The sequence below is a fragment of the Trichoderma gamsii genome (genome assembly GCF_001481775.2).
Source record: "Trichoderma gamsii strain T6085 chromosome Unknown Scaffold_3.2, whole genome shotgun sequence".
Classification (NCBI taxonomy): domain Eukaryota; kingdom Fungi; phylum Ascomycota; class Sordariomycetes; order Hypocreales; family Hypocreaceae; genus Trichoderma; species Trichoderma gamsii.
This window is the reverse complement of record NW_020171340.1, coordinates 736,098-752,704: the sequence shown is the minus strand read 5'-3', so window position 1 is coordinate 752,704 and position 16,607 is coordinate 736,098. Positions and strand designations below refer to the sequence as shown.

General features: G+C 53.0%; 5 protein-coding genes across 5 annotated transcripts; 2 read left to right on the top strand and 3 right to left on the bottom strand.

Moving 5' to 3' along the window:
* Positions 1 to 339: 339 nt before the first annotated feature.
* Positions 340 to 4,029, top strand: TGAM01_v201232 (alcohol dehydrogenase (NADP+); the record flags this gene model as incomplete). The annotated part of the gene is made up of 3 exons (XM_024548718.1): positions 340 to 773; positions 837 to 1,439; positions 2,976 to 4,029. 3 exons carry the CDS (start codon positions 340 to 342, stop codon positions 4,027 to 4,029), a joined length of 2,091 nt encoding a protein of 696 aa, XP_024406534.1.
* Positions 4,030 to 4,728: 699 nt separating this feature from the next.
* Positions 4,729 to 7,824, bottom strand: TGAM01_v201231 (hypothetical protein; the record flags this gene model as incomplete). Its single annotated transcript, XM_018805462.1, has 1 exon — positions 4,729 to 7,824. One exon carries the CDS (start codon positions 7,822 to 7,824, stop codon positions 4,729 to 4,731), a length of 3,096 nt encoding a protein of 1,031 aa, XP_018661371.1.
* Positions 7,825 to 10,412: 2,588 nt separating this feature from the next.
* On the bottom strand, positions 10,413 to 11,501 carry TGAM01_v201230 (hypothetical protein; the record flags this gene model as incomplete). The annotated part of the gene is made up of 1 exon (XM_018805461.1): positions 10,413 to 11,501. One exon carries the CDS (start codon positions 11,499 to 11,501, stop codon positions 10,413 to 10,415), a length of 1,089 nt encoding a protein of 362 aa, XP_018661370.1.
* Positions 11,502 to 12,747: 1,246 nt separating this feature from the next.
* TGAM01_v201229 (hypothetical protein) lies at positions 12,748 to 13,726 on the bottom strand (the record flags this gene model as incomplete). Its single annotated transcript, XM_024548717.1, has 4 exons — positions 12,748 to 13,316; positions 13,370 to 13,482; positions 13,570 to 13,641; positions 13,713 to 13,726. The coding sequence occupies 4 exons, from the start codon at positions 13,724 to 13,726 to the stop codon at positions 12,748 to 12,750; spliced, it is 768 nt and encodes a 255-aa protein (XP_024406533.1).
* Positions 13,727 to 13,905: 179 nt separating this feature from the next.
* On the top strand, positions 13,906 to 16,607 carry TGAM01_v201228 (DEAD/DEAH box helicase; the record flags this gene model as incomplete). Its single annotated transcript, XM_024548716.1, has 3 exons — positions 13,906 to 13,950; positions 14,189 to 15,817; positions 15,876 to 16,607. The coding sequence occupies 3 exons, from the start codon at positions 13,906 to 13,908 to the stop codon at positions 16,605 to 16,607; spliced, it is 2,406 nt and encodes an 801-aa protein (XP_024406532.1).

Here is a 16,607-nt window from a genome sequence, read left to right as displayed (position 1 = left end):
TCATCGCGTCGCTTTGTGTGGGGGTTTTTATGGAGGGGCGCCTCTGATCCCGCAGGACGGAGGTCATCGATGACCATTTCCCCAGGGCTCTCCATAGATTTGTGCGGGTAAAATGAAATCAGAGGCTGCCCCTCATCTTCTGACGATGGTGGGGTTGAGTGAGCAACAGGCAAAACGATGAGGTTGGGAGGATATATATTCTGCTGATTGTCTCCCCTCTTTTCTGTGCCACTTGTTCTTGTCTTGTAACTCCTTTCTCTTGCTTTTTCCTCAGTAGACAGGTCAAGCAGATCACAAATTTGCTTTCCACGTTAAGATTTTGATCAGTAAAAGACCAACATGGCTGTCCCCGACAAGTTCACAGGCTTCCAGTCCCCCAGCGCTGGCAGCTGGCTCGAGTTTGAAAAGAACTCATGGGAGCCCAGACCCTTTGGCGACTACGACGTCGACATCAAGACCGAATGCTGCGGTGTCTGCGCCAGTGACCGTCACACCATCAGCGGTGACTGGGGCGACTGCCCGTACCCTCTGGCCGTCGGACACGAAGTCGTCGGCAAGGTCGTGCGTGTCGGCCCCAAAGTCACTCTCGCCAAGGTCGGCCAGCGAGTCGGTGTTGGTGCCCAGGTCTGGTCTTGCTTGGAGTGCCGCCAGTGCAAGAACGAGAACGAGACGTACTGCAAGCACCAGATTGATGCCTATGGCGCCCCTTATCTTGATACCGGATTCACCACCCAGGGAGGATACTCTTCTCACTCTAGAATCCACGAGTACTGGTAAGCCAACTCTGGTTCCACTTCTTCGCTTATGAGAGCTCAGTTGACTGAATGACGTAACAGGACATACCCTATTCCAGATGCTCTGGAGAGCGCCGACGTAGCTCCCATGCTATGCGCCGGCATCACCGTCTACAGCCCCCTGAAACGCTTCGGCGCCGGACCAGGCAAAAAGGTCGGCATCGTGGGCATCGGCGGCCTGGGCCACTACGGCGTCATCTTCGCCAAGGCTCTGGGCGCCGAAGTCTGGGCCATCTCTCGAACTCGCGCCAAGGAGGCAGATGCCCGCAAGATGGGAGCCGACGGTTTCCTGGCCACCTCTGAGAAGGACTGGACCAAGGGCCACGAGATGACCTTTGACCTCATCGTCAACACCGCAAACTCCTTTGATGGCTTCGCCCTCAGCGAGTACCTCAGCCTGCTCGACATCCACGGCCGATGGAACTCGGTCGGTCTCCCCGGAGGCGAGGGCATGTCTATCCGAAACCAGGACTTCCTCGCCAACGGCTGCTTCATCGGCAGCTCACATCTGGGCAGCCGCAAGGAGATGCTGGAGATGCTGGATCTGGCCGCCACCAAGGGCCTTCACTCCTGGGTGGAGAAGATTCCCATCTCCAAGGAGGGACTGCAGACGGCTATGAACAAGCTGGGAGATTCGAGCGTGCGGTATAGGTCGTGCATGGTCGACTATGACAAGGCATTCGGGGCGTAGTGTATGAAGATGGTATGTAAAAAAAGAAAAAAACGATGAATGATGTGAAAAGATAGAAAATATGAGAGAGATATACCCCATGTTTATATTCGCACATTTTCGTACATTTTCGGATTATTCGCAGAAAACTGCCGTAAGCGTACGTAGTGCGGGCATTTGGTGCATGGAGTTCTGATGAACCTTGATGGACTATCTATGTCTCTGCCTGATAGGTCAGAACGGCAAGCAACAGTTCATGCAGTTGGCTTACAGACTCTGTAGAGGCCAATAAGCTCAACTGCTATTTTCTTCTCAGAGTACTTGCCGAGGATAGATGGCCTACATTACAGGCTAGTATCCATATCCAGCCACCTTGGCTCTCATACCCAGTACGCGTATACGATCAAAACGATGAGACCAAAAACAGGCCTCGCTACCATCTGATTACTAATTTAGGAAAAAAAAATGCTGTTGCAGTCAATCGTGCCCTCGTCTATTCCCTTTTCTGACATAAAAATCTCCATCTAAGCTTATCTCAAGTGTGTATGCCCCGAAAATTTCCGCTTGCTGAGCTCCAATAGAAGCTAGAACCAATACAATGCACACACTTTCGAGTCAAAAATAACCAGACTTGAATAGCCGCGTCTAGACGGTAATGATTCTTGATTTACAACAACAATCCAGCTCTTGATTATAATTCATCCCTAAAGAAAGCTAGTAACAGCAGCTCTTCGACAGCGAGTGAGTCACGTTCCACTCCAAAAAAATAGCCTCCCTGAGAAGACCGATTAGAAAATTGCCTAATACGGCAACTTTACCCAGCAGGGACCAACCCGGCGAGACAGATCGAGTTACTGGGAATGTGGGGGGGCTCCGGGCTCGGGCTACATTTTTCTTCAATTGTGCCTACTAAGCAGTAGATAGCATTGCCTTAGCTATTAGTCATTGCCCACCTCGATGACAATTGTAGTCTCGGTACATAATTAATTCCTTAACGTAATAAAACTATCTCGTCAATCGCTGTCCGTAACTCTACACTCAGCCAAGTTAGAATACAGCATTTTCCCAAAGTGGAGTCCAAGGCTGAGATTAGGTCAAAACAAGGTCGCAATTGGGCGGCCGAGCTCAGGAGACAGGGATGACTGTTTAGCCCGGCCCTTTTTGCCAACTGCCTACTCCGTATCTCTAGTGTCTGTTGGGTTTAAAGCCTCAGCTGGGTAAACATAAATAGGGCGCAGCGTCCCCCGTTGGTTCTTTTTCTTCGAATGTCGTGATGTTGGGGGGAGTGAAGTGATAGAGTAGACAATTACAAACAAAATCTATAGAATTTGCACAAGAAATAAAATAAAAAAACGCCGTTTTACCACAACAATCAACAAACATCACATTCGTTATTGCCAATTTTCAATTGCAAGTTTTCAACGCGCCAATCACCGAAATGTAAGTCTCTAGACAACTGTAGAAAAAACACACCTCCGCCAAAGCCTTCACTTACACGTATCACTCACCAGGGCTTCTTCTTCTCCTCCCCCCTTCTCCTCCTCCTCATCCTCCCCAATCTCTCTCTCCCTCACCCTCCGCTTCGCTCGTCCCGCCTCTCGCTCGGAAATCACCGCCGTCGGCATCTCCCCCTCCTCAACCATCGCCTACGCAATTTACGCCGGTGCCCAGACCGACCAGCCCTGGATCGATACCTTTGATCTCCGCTCCCAAACGAGCTACTCCAAAATCATCGGCTGCGTGGCCGCCTTTTCGCCAAAAGTCTACTCGTCGCCTTCTTCTCCGTCTCGTCTTCGCATCAGCACAGTCACATCAAGATCGACTCTAGCCTCAGCTTCAACTTCAACTTCAGCATCATCTTCATCCTCCGCCCTCCCTCGCATCGCAACCCTCTCCGCCACGCTCATCATCCGCGACTTCTCCTCCTCCAAGCCCATCCTCGAGCTCAGAGACGTCGCCTCCCCCATCGCCTGGTCCCCCGACGGCCGCTCCATCGCCGCCGCCGAGCCCCGCCACCGCGTCGGCGTGTGGGACGTCCGCACCGGGACCCGCACCGGCCGCGTCCCGGGCCACATCGACGCCGTGACGCACGTCGCCTTCACGCCGGACGGGCACCTCGTCACCACTTCTCGCGACGGCACGCTCCGCGTCACCAACCCTTCCACGATGAAGACGCTCTACAAGCTCGAGATTGAGTCCTCGTCAACCAATCCGCGTGACTTGGCCGTCTCGCCCGATGGCAGCACCATTGTCTCCATCTGGGGCACCACCGTGCACATCTGGATGCCCCAGCACGGCCAGCTTACATCATATGGCCTCTCCAGCACGCGTCCCTGTGAAGGCTGGCCGCTCTGCATCTCCCCCGACTGCCGCTACATTGCCTCCTGGACCGAGGAAGGCTTCGACATTATGGACGTGGCTTCTGGCGCGGTTATCTGCACTAAAGAGGGAGGGCCGTTGGTCACGTCTGCGGCCTTTTCTACTGACAGCAAGACACTTGTTTTGGGTAGAATGAGCGGCGACGTGGAAGTTTGGAATGTTTTGAATAAGGCGGATTTGAATTAGCTCTTTGTACATGTAGAGATACCAGATTTGGCATGCATGATTTTGGCAACAAAACCTAGGCGCCGTATCAGGAAGTTTTTCTTTTTTCTTCTTTTCCTTGGTCTTTCTAGTTCGTTTGTTATTACTGCATCATGCTTTCCTGCTCTTTGAATTGGTCTTCATAGTTACTTTGTTAGTATTGCAGTGCTTTATTTGGTTGTCTTGTATTTGTGTATTGGTATTTCATAAAGCATCTGTGTAAGCTCATAGCATCAGTTCAAGTAAATGAGTGTAGTATTATGTATTTAACCTTGGTATATATATAAGAAATGTAATAACAAAACTTTCACTGAAATGGGTATTTTCGCCGTATCCTTCCTTCGTGGCCTGAATCTACCAGGATCCAAACTTTTCCTCTTTCCATCTTCAAACCAGCAACAATTCTACCGCGCGTACCTCCGTATAGGTAGGTATATGTGGTGGAATGCGGCAACGCCAAACAGCTCATATTCTCCCCCCACCCTTCTTTGTTTCACCAGACAATGCCGCTCTCATTCCAGCTAGACAGTCCTCATCACATTATGTCAAAGTCGATCATCATCCCACGTTGTGTCCTCCTTCCTATGCTGTTCATTTCTCCATACAACAACAGTCGAATAAATATGTCAATTCAATACACACAACCGCCTGCAATCTTTGTTGGCAAAGTTCATCGTCCATTTAGGCAACCCAACCCAGGGTTTCCAGCATGCCACGAACTTCAGAAGGCGGCATGCTAGCCACACCCAGTTGTCGAACCATAGATCCTCGTCGCAGGCGCTGCAATCCAACCGCAAGCTTCCAGCCCTCGGTCTCCTCCACAATAAAGAGGTACCGCTTGGCTTCTTGATCACGAATTGTCGCCCGGAGCACATGCAAGCCCTTGGACTTCCACTCTCCAGTTTGTCCCGTCGATGACGGAATGTTGGTGTTCTTGAACGTGCGGTCGCACATACCAAGCCGACAACACTCCCTGCAAGTATGAAGCATGTCTTGCAAGTATAGGTCTGCTTCATCACCAGTCAGGGCGTTGCCACCGTCACGATCTGGTTTCTTCATCTTGTGAAAGAAGCCCGAGCTTCTTCCAGTCGCAGATCCCGCTGGCTGCGGTGCGTTCAGACAGTGCGGCAGACACCAGACCTCGACAAGCTTGAGCGTCCAAGCCTTGACGTCCCACTCGCGCTGGGGAACACCTCGGACATCGTCGTCGATAAAGAGCCCCTCTGTTGTGATGCGAAGAATTAATCCATCCGTCACCGTGCCGACTCCCGATATGAGCTGGCTGGCCGGTGTCTTGGTGAACTCGTTGTGGAAGAGATATACAGATTGAATCACAATTTTGTCAGGGTCGCTAGTCGAATAGGGGCCTGATCGCATTGAAGGAGGCGGCGTTGTTCGTGCAGTTGTTTGGGAGGCGGCCCACGATGCGTCGGACCCTGTGAGAGAAGACGTCGACTTCCTATGCCTTGGCTTGTTAGGCGGCGACTGGGCATGAGGCGGTGGTGGTGGTTGCTGTTGCTGTTGCTGATATTGTTGCTGTCGATGATATTGCTGCTGCTGTTGGTGCTGCTGTTGGTGCTGCTGCTGGTGTGGTGGTGGTCTGCTCGGCTGGTCGTATGGTCTGGCAGAGTACGTCTCTGATTCCACATAGCTGCTGTTGCTACTAACATGTGACTTTGCAGGACCATATGAGTGTCTCGCCGAAGGGTCTGTTCTTCTAGACGCAGATGAGGGAGCTTCGGACGGGGCGGCGGCAGGGGGTGGTGCCCTTTTCGTGGGACTCTCGCCTCTATCGAAAGACCTTTCTTGTCTCTCTGTCCTTTCTGACCGGTCAGGCGATGAGGTTGATGGCGATACTGTAGAAGGCGAGAGGGGAGGAACAGGAGGCCGGCCATTGGGCCACATGCTTGTCTTTTCGCCAACGCTAGAGTATGCATACGTGTTGCCAGCCCGGCTTGCTCGAAAATCAGTTGCTTTGGCCTCAGCGGCTGCTTTGGCCTCGGCGGCTGCTTTGGCCTCGGCGGCCGCTTTAGCTTCAGCCGCGGCTCTGGCTTCGACTGCGGCTCTGGCGTCTGCAATGACCTTTGCTTCTTCGGCCGCTTTGGCCTCGGCTCTGGCTTTGGCCTCTGCTTCGGCTGTTTTCTTGGCTTCAGCTTCTCTCCGTCGCAATTCTTCCCTTTGCCTCGCTTCCCTTTCTCTAGTCTCTCTTTCCAGGGCCTCTCTTCGCCTAGCTTCCTGTATCTTGGTCTCTTTCTCTATCGCTTCCCTTTCCCTGGCTTCTCGCTCCCGTTGCCTGGCCAGCTCCAACTCTTCCTGTTTACGTCTCCTCTCCGCCTCAGCTCGCTCCACCTCTTCTCTAGCCTCTCGATCTTGTCGCTCCTTGGCTTCTTTGGCACGTAATTCGAGCAGCTTTTTGGCGGCTGTTTCACGGCGCTTTTGCTCTGCTTCTTTGAGTCGCCTGTCTTCCTCCTTCTTCCTCATTTCTTCGCGAGCCTTCTCCCACGTTCCCTTTGGTGTTTCGGGCTTCTTCGCCTCTGACGGAGTAGGTGACTTTGGCGCAGGTTCAGGTGCTGGAGTGGGTTTCGACTTTGTTTCGTTAGAGGCCGGAAGATCTATCTTTGTAGGCGAACGCTGCTCTGAGCGAGAGTCTGCTCTCGGCATGAATGGTGGAATCGGTGCCAAGTCTGGCATACGAGGCAGCTTGGATGTTGGTTTAAATGCTGGTATCGACATCTTGTCTAAATCAGGAAACGTTTTTCGCTCTTGAGAAGCCATTGACACCTTTTCAAGCTCAGGGATGCTTCTTTTCTTCTCAGGGGAAAGGACACGTTTGGAATCCATTGATAGAGAATGCCTCTTTTCTGGCGAAGGCTGCTTCTTCTCAAGCTCTGGAGGGTTTTTTTCAGCCAGGGGCGTTCTCTTTGGGATATCAGACTGCTTCTGCTCAGACCTCAGTGGCGTCTTGTCGGCTTCTGGAGGTGACACCTTATCGTCCACCAGGGTCACCTTCTTCTTCTTCTTCTTTGGCGACGCTGATTTCTCGAATTCGGTAGGAGCCTTGTCCTCTGATGGCGGAGGCTGGCGCTGGCGTGCTGGCGGCCGCTCTGACTCTGACGCTGGTGCTCCTTTTTGGGATGGTGAGCGATGAGACGGTGATGAAGCTGGTTCGTTCTCATGCCTTGGTGGTCGAGGTGGTTCCTCCGACTGAGCATCCGCACTCTTCCAAGATCCATTAGATCTGTCGTGGCGTGGCGGAGGTGGTGCACCATTAGCGGGTCGGCTGTGAGGTGGCGGAGGAGGCGGTCCGTTTGGGTCAGATTGTCCTCCTGAATGAGGGCCGCCGAAACCACCCTGCTTGCCGTTGCTTGATCCATAAGAGCCATGTCCATTGCTGAATCCTCCGCCTTGGCCTCCCGATGTGCCTGGCCCTCTTGAACCATTCGAGCTTGGCACAGGTGCCGGTCCACCAGTCTGCATCCGTCCCAGGGACCAGGCCCCAATACCAACTCCCAGCATCAATGTCGTTACCGCCATACCCGAAACTTGAGCGCCACTCAGCCACATCTTAAAAGCCGGGGCCATTAGTTGAAACACGGCGACGCATATCAGCGCAGAAGCAAAGCCAGCCACGAAACTGTTGGTGTTTGGCTGCAAAGACGGCAGGTATAGAATGCCAGAGCCTGACGAGTGCTGCGGAATGACGAATATGTCGTAGTTGCCAGGAGGCAGGCCCGAAGGCGCCTCGCCATGCGGCGGTGGTGGAGGCGGCGCGGCCATGCTTGTCGATTAGATTCGTCTGTAGAAAAACAGCTCGATTGGGATTCGTGTACGGAGCTGTCAAGAGCAGGTGCCGGGGTGACCAAAATAAAATGCAATCGCCTTGAGTCTATGAGCGCATCGAGAAATCCATGAGTATAGTGGTGAAATTATCGCGATCAGGAATAGGCGTGTAAAACGAAGCCTAGTTGGCAAATGTCAGAAGCTGAACTCGAATCGCCGCGTCGCCCGCCTCCAAATTCCCAAATAGCGATATCGCGAACGAAGCAATCTGTTGATTGCGACAAGCACAACACCTCTCTATCTAGCCATTTCCCGGAAAAGGGGGCTAGACAAGTGAGATGAAGGACAAGATTGATCTCCGCGCTTTTGGGTCCTAGCGGGATGCAACTAACCAGTAACGACCGAGACAACCAAAGCACCGCTGAGAAAACAAACGCCGAGCTCCAGGTCAAAAGAGAAACAATCACACACACAAAACGCACACGCAGCACTGGAAGCTCTCTATGAAGCAGAGATGCGATGGAATTGACGCGCGTAGAGGATGAGGAGGCGTGGCCTCGACATGGGAAGGGGAGAAAAAAAATAAATTAAATTGCAAGAGGGCTTGGGGTGGAAGTGGGGAGGTGAGCAGAAGCTCGACTTGGACCGGGAGGCGGAAAATGGGTACATGTATGTTAAGAAGAGTGAAAACCCACAGCGGCCTCGAGTCTCGCTGTTTACCTGTGCGCCATCGCCAACCAAGCCCACCAGCCACGCTTCGGACCCCTGGCAGCCTGGAGGGGTTTCTGGAGGGGCGGGAGGCGCAAAAAGACAGCGGCTGGCTGAGGCCTGGAGGGCATTGGCCGCGTGGTGGTGGATGCCCCGTTAAAAACGTCACAGAGGGGGGCGCAAAGGCCTGGAAGCTGCGAAACCTGCTAGTATCAACGATTGATTTGACGCTGTAATGCCTGGCTGTATCCGCGGCATGGATATCTACAACCGAGCCAGCGCAATAACAAGCAGAAATGAAGCAACGTGGCACGACTGCGACTGTGATTCCGCCAGCCAAAGTCTTGACGTTTCATTCACTCTCTCTGCGGCATCGCATCCACCACAAAGCAGAGCTGCCCCTCCCCAGCCATCTCATCCCATCACTTGTCCCGCTCCAATGCCGCATCTCTGCAGCGCTCGCCTACGACCTACAGAGCGCATACATACGCGACAACAATTCTGGCCATTCACAAAGCCCAATTGTCGTTGCGACGCTGTTTCTTCAACCCCCGGTTCACGCACGAACAACATGAATGCTTTTCGCCAATCATCGCTGCTCGCTACCGCCCGGGCCCTGTCTCTACTGCCAAGCTTGCCAGGTAACTGGAGATTTCCATCCTCGCCCCCACGGCCTGTTACCGGCATCATTCTCTTGTTCTGGCTCACTGGGACTCGAGGCCGCTAGTATTTTGTTAGTGGGTGGGCAGAGCTGGGTTTCGAGAGTCGAAAAGGAACAACAGCGGCGTTGCCCAAGCAACTTGTCAACATGAATCCTGACTTTGCCACTCTAACAGGTGACGTACGCTCAATTGCAGCGTGAAAGTGCTTTCGTAGTCATTGAAGCCAGTAGTGTTTGCTAGACGCCTCAACCGAGTGCCGTCTGTTAATTGCTACAAGAGGTAAAGTGCAGGCTGATTCCTACAAACCTGGTACGTACCTGGCAAGCTACCAAATCCCAGCCCCGCGGATTTCGAAACCTCCAAGATGGTGTCGTCAGTTGTTCCAGACCGCGAGACGCGGACTGCAGCCATCGGTAGTTCAAGGCATCCATGTAAGGATCCATTGGGCAATGCCACGCTCTGCACGGCACAAGCAGCTGAGACTATGAATAAAACCTTACGAGATGGAAATCCTTGCAAGTTTGCAGCAAGTAGTGGCGGTGTGATACAGAGCACAAGCGTTGAGTTTCACGTGCTGAGCCAACCAGCCACAGCGCGAACTGGCAGTGACTTGACTGCGGTCACAAGAGCTCAGCGAAGCGCCAGGGGCGTATTCGGATAATTCGCGTTGCAACCTGCACATGAGCAGTTCCAATAGCAAAACACCAATCTCCAAAAATTACAGACAATTTCTGTTACGTCTTCGCTATTACTTATGATGCATCACAGTATATGGAATAGTACTTGTATTGCTTGAAAAATTGCCATAAGAGTTATCGTCACACCAGAAATCATTGACGGTACATCATGTCACCCCGCTCCCTGTGCCAAAAACATGTTGCGCCTCAAAAGCCTCGTTTCCAACAAGAACTGAAAGAAACAGTAAGGGGAAAGAAATACCGAATGCATTTGCATGCTCGTAAAAAAAGTGTTCTTCAACGTCTCGCTCGCTTGCTCAATCTCTTCAAACTCCCCCGCAGTGAAATAGAAATAAAACCAGGTGAAAAATGATTAAAAGGACGTTTATACCGGCTTCCCACCCATGTAAAGAATCACAACCACAAACTCCCATGCCCAAGTCAAAACATCAGACAGCGTCCCCAAAACCCAGACCCAGTAAGCCAGAATCCGCATAGCGAGCAAAACCATCTGCAGGAGCGCCACGATGACGCACAGTCACATCTTCTTAAGACGCCTGTTGGCGACCCTGACTTTGCCCTCGACCCGATCGACATCCTCGTCGAGCGAGTCCAGCAGCTCCGTCTGTCGCTCCACCTCCTCGTTGATCTGGATGCCCATTTCCTTCTGCCTCCGTATGATCGCCGAGAGCTGATCGATCGCCTGGTCCTGGGACTCCATCTCCCGCTTTTGCAGCAGCAGCACGCCCTGGTTGTCGAGCTCCCTCGTCCTATCTGTCTCGGGTAGCGGTGCGCCCAACACCCTGCCCGTCGGCGCGGGCCTGTGCCCTCCCAAGAGGTTTGACCTGTTGGAAGAAGAAGCCTGTACATGGCCCATGCCGCCACGACTGGTTGCCGCCGGCGCTCCTGGCATGCTGCTGGCGAGCTTGTCCAAGCCGTCCCGCTCCATCTTGGCCGCCGAGACAAGATCCCGCCTCCTCCGTATCTCACCATCGCCCAGCCTGCCCGACTCTTGCATCCTGCGAAGGCCGTCGGAAAGGTTGTTGACCAGGCCCGACGCCTTCACCAGCACCCTCTTGGCCGCCGCCGCAGCCTCCGCCGCCGCCGAAAAGTTGCCGCTGTCGGCCGCGCCGTCTCGTCTCGAAAGGGATTGTCGCGCCTCATGCAAACACTGCTTCACTTCCCTGTGAACATCAAGCCAAGCTCCCGGATCCGCCACCCCTGAGGCAGTGCCAACCATACCTGCCGCCGACACTGTAGAATTGCTCGTGCTAGAACTGGGCAGATTCAAGAACGTTCTCCAGGCCGAAGTGTCTCGCCATCTCCGATCAGGCGACTCTGCGATTGCTCGGAGGTATGTCTCGAGGCCGAGCTGTCGCTCGCGTGTGAGGTCCGGGGAGTTGATGGTCGACCTGAGCCAATGCTTGCCGGGCAAGGGGTGTGGCGGCGGCGCGCCGACCTGCTCGACAAGAGCGTTGTGGAGGGCGTCGAACTCGGAATATCGCTTCTGGACGATGAAGGAGCGCAGCGGTAGGCGGAGGCTAACGTTGTAGAGAGTATAAGGCTTCGACGAGCCCTCGTCGGAAACGCTCGTTGAGGGTATCGCAATCTCGGGCGGTGGCGCCATGGCGGTTCTCGTTTGCCTCTATGATAACCCCAGGACGATCTAGTGGATGGAAAAAGAAGTAGCAGATGATATTAGTATCAGATGCTCCTCGTCGCTAATATTGTTTGAGAAAACCACTGAAAAATCAACGGCTCGCAGAGTGGCATCTATTTGAGTTTTAAAGTTCCGATGATGATGCAAGCGCGAGAATGGCGGGCTTCTCGTCCATTACGGTGCACGCATGGATGGATCTTTGGGGGAGTCTCAGTGGACCCGTCCCGGCTTTTAGTGCCTGCCAGCTGATGGCCGCTCCCCGTAATGCTACCTCTGCCGCCCTGAAGTCTGCTAGGCGGTGGAGTTGGATGGACCCCTGCGCGGCTGTTTAATTGCTGCTGCGGCGCCAGCCTCTCCCGAGTACGAGCTCAGCTACGACGCTGCTAGGCAGAAGAATAGCGGCCTATTCACGAGTACGGCTTGCTGTGTGATCTAGTCTCACAAGATCTGACAAGATGAGGATAGGACATCGAGAATGATGGAAGCCTTAGATCCAGGCACTATCTTTGATCTGTTGAATCTACAGGGCATACAGCCCAACAGCCCTAAGCGCCATGCATCTTTTAGGACGAGTGCCCTCAGTAAAGTCAAGACGGATGCCGGGTAAGGTACACGTGCAGCTTCATTGCCCCATTCCTTTGTACCGTCTTGGGCACTCAGATGGGATTGCATGCAAGATGCTGATGTCGCGTGCTCTTCATAAACCACATGCAGCCTGATGGAGGCCGTACTGTTACATCTACATGAAAGAGACTCTGTCATTGTTAAAATCGACTGTGGATACAATCCATGCTGTTCCATGACCTTCGTGCACTTGACCGCTTCCAGAATGCGATCTGATGCATCGAGCTCCGCACCGCCTGGGCTGACAGAAACGACTATAAGATTCGGGGCTCGATATTCCGTACAAAGCACTAACTGCTTTTTGATATTACAAGTGCAACGACAGAGCAGAATAGCAACATCCACACAACGACGTATTAATAGTAGTATTGTCCAAACAGTTGTAGTACTAGTTTGCTCTATAGGATTTGACACCCTAAGTTCTCTAACAAAAAAAAAAGATGTAAATGACGGCACCCATGAAGGCGTCTACCACGCATGCACGGCCATATGCTTTGAATCAATTTCCCCCACAGCGCCTCGTCTCCCTACCTTCTCCCCCCTTTCTAAGCAGCCAAATCCAACTCTCCGACAAAGAGATAGTCCCCGTTTAGAAAGTCTCCTGGTCATCCAGACCCTCGCCCTCTGCGGGAATCTCGAAGCCCTCCTCGGTCGAGTACAGGATAGACTGGATGTGCTTGACCAGGCCATCCTCCTGCTTCTCAAGCTCGGGATCATCCTCCACAGCCTGTTGAATCAGCAGCTCAATGTCACGGAGCTTGCTAAAGTAGAAATCTCGCTCGCGCTCCAGGCCGGTGACAGTCTCCTTTAGAGTCGCATTCTCTGCCTGCAGAGCGGCGGTAGCAGGGCTGGGCCCCGCCTTGGCGGCAATGCGAGGGCCGGTGCTGGGGGTCGTGCCGCCTCTTCGCGCGGCGCTTGAGCTAACAGCAGCAGCCCTGGGCGCTGCAGCCGCGGCGGCTGGCATGCCACCGCCCTTTCTCCGTGCAACTGCGTCGTAGTCGTGGTCCGGGAAGTTGAGGTCCCAGAACTTCTTCGTCCATTGCAGAAACTCCAGGTTATCCTGCATCTTGCATTTCACCAGCATTTCGACGGGGATAGGCTTATCGACCTGGTGCTTGAGGAAGGTGTCTGTGTTGGTGTGGGCCGTCAGGACATGGTCTGCACAAAAAGGGGCCCGCCCATCAAGGGGGTTTGGGCGAGGGCACACATACTCTGCAAAACTTTGAAGTTCTGAATATACGCATAGTCGCCGCTGGCGTTGAACTTGACCTTGGACATGGGCACATCCATGAATATGCTGTCAAACACCTGGCAGAGCGCGGCGCTGCAGAGAAGCTTCGTGTCAGAACTCGTTGGTATCGTAGCGGGGTCGTCCGTCCGTCAGGCGGGGTGCCAAAACAATAACACTCACCCAGTGCCGCATTGCTCAACCTTGGTGATGTTGAGCTGCAGGAGGCTGTTCAGCCAATTGAGAAGCTCTTGTCTGTTGTCTGCAGTTAGCCGTGCTCCTCCATCGGCGGTTCGGAGGCGCAGTGTAGCGAGAATGCAGCGTACCTGGATTCACCCATTTTGTCAGGCTATAGATGGTACGCAACAGAAAGCAAAGACAGCTGGTCGAATAGCGCTCGCCGTGCGGATGCAGACGCCGAAGGAAAAATAGCTGGGAAAAAAAAAGGGTAGAATGAAGAGGTCGGGTATCGCGTAGAAAAGGGACTGCAGAGCCGGAGGCGTGGCGCAGGGCAGCGAAATGAGGATGACAGGAGAAATTTATTCAGCTATTCGTTCGCGTGTTGTAATGTCAAGGCTTCGTTTACAGGCCTGTATTTTGACGGCGCCGTCCAATCAGCGGGGTTGCTCGGAGAAACAGCTAGGGAGAGATAGCCGCTAATCTGCCGTAATTATTGCTGGCCGCTGTTTGGTGGCTGAGAACTGGGGAGCTGTCTCACCGCCAAAATTTTCAAAACGGCAGAAAAAAAGGTCTCGGCGCAAAAAAAGTCAGAGTCTTGGATTTTTGCTTGCGGCCCCGCTAGAACTGGAAGTTTCTTGTCGCAAACACATTGCGAGCAGTTTTCAAGATGGCACCGTCACAGAAGAGATCAATTGAGGATGATTTCATCCATACCCTTTCGGATAACGACGAAGAAGTAGCCCAGGAAGAACTGGTTGCTGCTCAGCCTCCCAAGAAGAAAGCAAAGACGAATAAGAAGTCGGCCAAGAAGAACAAGGATGAAGAGCCCCAGCCTGAAGAAAACGAAGGCCAATGGGGCCAAAAGGAGGAGAATGACGGTGCAATGGATTCTGATTTTGAATTCATGCTAGACGATGCTGGCCAATTCGGTGAAGACGGATTTGAGGGATGGGGTTTCGAAAGCGCAAAGCAGGGAATGGCCGTTGAAAAGGTCGGCGTTGATCTGGATGAGATTATAAGAAGACGAAGGGAAAAGAAGAAGGGAGGCAAGGAGTCTGAGGCCGCGGAAGAGGGCGATGAAGATTCTGCGGAGGTTGCTAACATCGACATGGACGACGACGAAGACGGAGTGCTCGCAGATGATGCATTTGGCATGAACGTCGACGAGGATGCTGAAGAATCAGGCGAGGACGCCGAAGCCAAGGGCTCTGACGAAGAAGAGGGCGACGACGACGACGATGCAGCTTCAGACAACGATTCTGTAGCTACGCCAGTCAACCACCCCGACGATATGTCCGACGACGATGACGATGACGAGGAAGATCTCGAAGAGAAGGCTAAACGAGATGCTTTCTTCGCCCCCGAAGAAAAGCAAAAGTCTGGAAAGAAAGTGGACGCCTCATCCTTCCAAGTCATGTCTTTGTCGAGGCCCATTATGCGTGGTATCACTGCTGTCGGCTTCTCCAAGCCAACGCCTATCCAAGCCAAGACTATTCCCATCGCACTTATGGGCAAGGATCTCGTCGGCGGTGCAGTTACGGGTTCCGGAAAGACAGCAGCCTTTGTGCTTCCTATTTTGGAGCGACTTCTCTACCGACCCAAGAAGATTCCTACCACCCGTGTTGTGATTCTTACTCCCACTCGTGAGCTGGCAATCCAGTGTCACGCCGTAGCCACAAAATTAGCAGCACACACAGATATCAAATTCACTCTAGCTGTCGGTGGTCTCAGTCTCAAAGCTCAGGAGACAGAACTTCGTCTGAGGCCAGACGTCATCATTGCGACCCCGGGTCGATTTATTGATCACATGAGAAACTCGGCCAGTTTCTCCGTTGATACCGTTGAGATTCTCGTTCTTGATGAGGCCGATCGAATGCTTGAAGACGGGTTTGCCGACGAACTCAACGAAATTCTTACAACTTTGCCCAAGTCACGCCAAACGATGCTCTTCTCCGCTACCATGACTTCCACCGTCGACCGTCTTATCAAAGTCGGCCTCAATAAGCCCGTGAGAGTCATGGTCGACTCGCAAAAGAAAACAGCCGGTACATTGATTCAGGAGTTTGTGAGACTTCGCCCGGGCCGCGAAGAGAAGCGTATGGGTTATCTGGTACATATCTGCAAGAATTTTTACACCGAAAAAGTCATCATCTTCTTCCGCCAAAAGAAGGATGCTCATAGGGCCCGAATTATCTTTGGTCTCCTGGGCTTCTCGTGTGCGGAGCTCCACGGTAGCATGAACCAGACACAGGTAAGCTACCTAGTACTATCTATAACCAAGTAGCCTGCTAACATTTACTCCCCAATAGCGTATTGCCAGTGTTGAAAACTTCCGAGACGGCAAGGTCTCCTACCTATTGGCAACAGATTTGGCCTCTCGTGGTCTGGATATCAAGGGCGTTGATACTGTCATCAACTACGAGGCTCCCCAGTCTGTAGAGATTTACGTGCACAGAGTTGGTCGAACAGCCCGTGCTGGACGTAACGGTATATCAGTGACACTTGCCGCTGAGCCCGACCGTAAGGTCGTCAAGGCTGCTGTCAAGGCCGGCAAGTCTCAGGGATCCAAAATTATAAGCCGCATCATCGAGGCCAAGGATGCGGACAAGTGGCAGGCTGAAATCGACGAGATGGACGACGAAATCGAAGAGATTGAAAAGGAGGAGAAAGAAGAGAGACAGCTCGCCCAAGTCGAGATGCAGATCAAGAAGCACGAAAACATCATCAAGCACGAGGATGAGATCAAGGCACGGCCAAAGCGAACATGGTTCGAGACGCAGCAGGACAAGAACAACGCCAAGCAAGCCGGAAAGGAGGAACTGAACGGCCCACGCAGCGGAAAGAAGAAGGCCGGCTCAACTAAGCTGAGCAACAAGGACAAGAAGCGCGCCGATCTGAAGATGCAGCGCGCCGAAGGAAAGGAGTGGAAGAAGAGCAAGACGGACGCCAAGAATGCCGTGGGAAAGAGTAACAAGAAGAAGGCTGCTCCAGTCAAGAGCAAGGCAAAGGTGCAGGTGAAGAAGCCAAGAGGGAAAAGGTGA